The sequence below is a fragment of the Manacus vitellinus genome, unplaced genomic scaffold, assembly GCF_001715985.3.
Source record: "Manacus vitellinus isolate BGI_N305 unplaced genomic scaffold, ASM171598v3 scaffold_110_pilon, whole genome shotgun sequence".
Classification (NCBI taxonomy): Eukaryota; Metazoa; Chordata; class Aves; order Passeriformes; family Pipridae; genus Manacus; species Manacus vitellinus.
In genome coordinates this window covers 323042-327304 of record NW_021938845.1, presented here as the reverse complement: position 1 = coordinate 327304, position 4263 = coordinate 323042, and the positions used below count along the sequence as shown (strand labels likewise).

General features: G+C 64.3%; 1 protein-coding gene across 1 annotated transcript in view; it reads right to left on the bottom strand.

The window, feature by feature from the left end:
- Positions 1–267: 267 nt before the first annotated feature.
- Positions 268–4263, bottom strand: part of SMO (smoothened, frizzled class receptor) — an 11082-nt gene continuing 7086 nt past the window's right edge. The window contains exons 2-12 of the mRNA XM_029965611.1: positions 4229–4261; positions 3433–3642; positions 3180–3352; positions 2797–3016; positions 2582–2705; positions 2407–2499; positions 2114–2222; positions 1747–1932; positions 1267–1415; positions 1047–1181; positions 268–898 (exon numbers count right to left, since the gene is read on the bottom strand). Coding sequence (XP_029821471.1) covers positions 375–898; positions 1047–1181; positions 1267–1415; positions 1747–1932; positions 2114–2222; positions 2407–2499; positions 2582–2705; positions 2797–3016; positions 3180–3352; positions 3433–3642; positions 4229–4261 — 1956 coding nt within the window. The 3' untranslated portion in view covers positions 268–374. The remainder of the gene's footprint in view (positions 899–1046; positions 1182–1266; positions 1416–1746; positions 1933–2113; positions 2223–2406; positions 2500–2581; positions 2706–2796; positions 3017–3179; positions 3353–3432; positions 3643–4228; positions 4262–4263) is intronic.

The following is a 4263-nucleotide window of genomic DNA, read 5'->3' as shown; positions in this document are numbered from 1 at the left end:
CCCGCTGGTCCCCTGCAAAGGGAGTGTCCCCGTTGTCCTTAAATCCCTGCAGGACCTGGGGGGGTTGTTCCACTGACAGCCCATTTCTCTTCTTGCAGTGATGCTGGAGGGAACCCCAAAACCTTTCTTGCTGGGCTGGGGTGTGCATCAAGTCTGGGTGATGGAGGGAGAAATGCCTGCTCTGATGGGACAATTCGGCCGTGCCGGGCTGTCGGGATGGATCCTGGTGGGATGAACTTCTGGGAAGGAGCTGATGGAGATGGATCCTGGTGGGATGAGGTGTGTTCTGGTGTCCCCTCACAGGCTGCCAGTGCTGGCCGAGCCTTGGGGTCTCACCCCAGGCGTCCCCATCCCCTCACAGCACCCTGATGGGTTCAGAAGTCCGAGTCGGGGTCCAGCAGCTCCGCGTCCACCAGGTTGGTCCGGGAGTGGATGGGGGCCAGCCCGGCCCGGCGGCCCTGAGTCCTCGGCCCCCCGGGGCTGGGGGCCCAGAGTGGGCCCCCGTTGTGCTGCCAGTGCCCGGGGCTGGGCCCGGGGCTCTCCTCCTCCAGGGATCCGCTCTCGGGGCAGAAGGGGTTGCTGACGAGGTGGAAGACGTTGGCTCTGCGGTGCCCACCCCACGGCACCCCGGAGAAGGCGGCGTCGGGCCGGCCGGGCGGGAGCCCCGGGAGGACATCGGGGGCAAAGGCCACCAGGCAGGGCTGGGGGGGCAGGCGGGGCAGGCGAGGGACGGTGCTGGGGGCCAGGGGGGCCGTGGAGCCCCCCAGGCAGCGCTCGGGGCCTGGGTCCACCTCCTTCTTCTTCTTCCTCCGCTTCTTCTTGCGGCCGCTGCGCTTCTGCAGCTCGGGGGAGACGTCGGCTTCCACGATCCAGAGGTTGGCCCTCTCCTCCGGTGGCACTGCGGGACGTGGGAGTGGGCAGGTGAGAGCGGTCACGTCCTACCCTGTGCCCCCCGCCAACCCCAGCCCCCCCCTCTGCCTCCCTGCACATCCCCAGCACCCCTCAGCCCGGCTCGTTCCCCCTGAAATTCCCCACGTGGAACTTGCCAGGCGTTGCCACGGGCGTCACGGAGACGTCCTGGGGCAGGATGGCCCCTCTCCTGGCCACCATCTTGGTGACGTGCTGGGCCCAGGCCGAGGACACGTCAGCCGACGGCTCGTTGATGTCGAAGGCTAAACCGGCTGCAATGACAGGGGGGTCTGGTCAAAGGGGGGCACTGGGGACCCCGGGGGGCTGCTGGGACAGTCCCCTCCCATGGGCACGTACCCACGGGGCCGTCGTGTGACACGGTGTGCATGCTGAAGGACAGCTCCCGGCCCGGGTCGCGCAGCAGCTCCTTGCGCTTGGAGAAGGCCTTGGCGATCATCTTGCTCTTCTTGATCCTCTTGGGCTGGTCGTCGCTCTGCCCCGTCAGCCTGGGGACAGGCAGGGTCAGAGCAGGGGTGTGGTGGGGCTCAGGTGTCACAGCCAGGGGCACAGGGACCCTCCCCATCTCCCTCTCCCATTCTGGACGGGGATACCGGTCTGGGGGATGCACTGGATGGGTCCCCTGGGGGTGGAGATGTCCCACAAACAGGGTGTGAGACACCTGCCAAGGGGGAGAGGCCACCCCATTCCTACACCGCTGAGCCCACAACTCACTGAGCTGAGGGACAAATATCTGGGGACATCTTCCAACATCTCAGGATGCTGGATGGGGCGGGAAGGGCCCCACGAAGCTGGGGTGACACCCTCAGGGTGTCCCACCTGCACCAGGTGCGCTTCCAGATGAGCAGGGTGGCCTTGGTCCAGACCCAGGTGCTCATGGAGACGCCGGTGCCGAACATGGCGAAGAGGTTGATCTTCTCCACCAGCAGGCTCGGCCGGTTCTTGATCTCACAGTCCGGGATGGGCTTGTTGGTCTGCGTGGCGATGGTCACGTTGGCCTCGCACCTGAGGGGACAGACACGGGACACCGGCTGTGAGGAGGGGGGACACCAACGACCCCCCACAGCTCTGCAGGGTGGAGATGTGGTGGCAGCACCGGTGGGGGACACGGGGACCTCCACTCAGCAGTGTGAGGTGCTGGGATGCCACCGGTGTCCCCCTCGCCCTCCATCCCCGTCCCACTCACAGGACGTATTCCCGAAAGCTGCGCTCCCACTCCGCCTGGTTGAAGAAGTCGTAGAAGTGGCAGCCAAAGGTGATGAAGACGAAGCCAAAGGCCAAGAAGCCAAAGATGCCTGGAAGAGAAGTGGGACATTCCGTTGTCGCCAAACCCCAGCGACACCAGGGCAAGGACGCTGCACTGGGGCTGTGCAACATCACTGCATCTTTGTCTCCATTGCCACTACCCCTTGGAAAGGGCTGTCTGACTTCAGTTCCTGCCCCAGTTCCCATGGGAATGGTGCCAATGGACCCCCTTACCCAGGCGCAGCATGGTCTCGTTGATCTTGCTGGCCGCCTTCTCGCTCAGCAGCCCGGGGTGGTTGCTCTTGATGGAGAAGAGCGTCATGACCCCTGTGGTGGAGGGATGAGGGGATGAGGGTGGGGGGACACCCATGGTGCCCTCACCCCCTCAGGGAGTTGGGCCCACACTTACCCCGGATGAGGAAATAGCCCCCCACGATGAGGACGAGCCCGATGGGCGCCAGGACGAAGCCGGCTCGGTAGCGGTAGTTCTTGTAGCCCACAAAACAGATGCCACTGACAGAGTCACCATCCACCTGGCAGGGACGGGCACAGGGACAGGCGGGTCAGCTGGCCCTGTGGGCGTCACCCTGTGAGGGAACCGTCGCGGGATGGTGACCCCGTTACCTGCGCCACTGCCAGGATGGCCACGGTGAGGACGAAGGGGATGGACCAGGTGATGAGGTGGAAGTAGGAGGTCTTGCCCAGCAGCGGCTGGTAGGTGGTGCCCAGGGCCTTGAAGGAGGTGTGCCAGGCGTAGGTCAGCATGACGAACCAGATGACTCCCGACATCAGCGAGTAGTAAACGATGACGAAGATGATGACGCAGGAGAGCGTCTCGTTGGACCTACGGGGGCAGGCGAGACAGAAACGTCACCCACCTCCACGAGGGGACAGAGAGGAGGAAGGGGGTCTCATCCCCCCGGCTCCCAAGAGGCCAGCAAGCCCCAGGAAGCCCTCCTTGGTGTCGGGGACGCCTCTCAGCACGTGGGGATGGAGGTGGTACGTACGTGGGCTCCCCCAGCCGCATGGTGCCGTCGGCCCGGCACACGATCTCGTTGCGGGCGCCGTCCATGAACTGTGCCAGCCAGCCGATGCTGCCCACGAAGAAGCAGGCGTTGACGTAGAACAGGATGACGGCGGGGTAGCGGTTGGAGTTCCTCCAGTCGGCGACAAAGGTGGCCTGGCGGGGCGGAGAGAGCCACAGCTTGGTGCCCCCGTGCCCTTCCGGGGGCACCTCCCCGCGCTCCCCCCGCGTCTCACCAGGGTGAAGAAGGTGCAGAAGATGGTGACGGAGCTGAAGGCGGCGATGTAGATGTGCATCTCGCGGTGCTCCTTCTCGGTGAACAGCGGGTTCTGGCACTGGATGCCACAGCCCTCCACGTCCTCGTACCAGCTCTTGGGGTTGTCCGTGCGCACCAGCGGCGCCTCGCACTGCCCCGAGCTGTTGAACTTGATGTTCTGCACCTCGTTCTGCCGGAGGAGAAACGGGGCCGTGAGGAGGAGGAGACACCCCCACGGTGAAGGGGGACATCAGTCCTCAGCAGAGGGCAGGGGATAGCCGGGTTTCATTGGATCATCATGGAATGGTTTGGGTTGGAAGGGACCTTAAAGCTCATCCGGTCCCAACTCCCCTGCCATGGGTAGGGACACCTTTAACTACCACAGGTTGCTCCAAGCCCTGTCCAACGTGGCCTTGGACACTTCCAGGGATCCAAGGGCAGCCACACATGCTCTGGGCAACTTATGCCAGGGCCTCCCCACCCTCCCAGCCAGGAATTCCTTCCCAATATCCCATCTTACCCAGCCCTCTGGCAGTGGGAAGCCATTCCCTGTGTCCTATCCCTCCATCCCTTGTCCCAAGTCCCTCTCCAGCTCTCTTGGAGCCCCTTTAAGCACTGGAAGGGGCTCAAGATCTCCTTCGAGCCTTCTCTTCTGCAGGCTGAACAACCCCGACCCTTTTCTCCTCCCAAAAGCCACTTTCCCTTCCCAAGAAGTGACGTTTTTTTCCCCTGCTGCCCCGTGAGGAGGCAGCCTGGCAGGGCCCCCCGTGTCGTACCGGGCAGCCCTCGGGGAAGCGGTCGGTCGTGCACT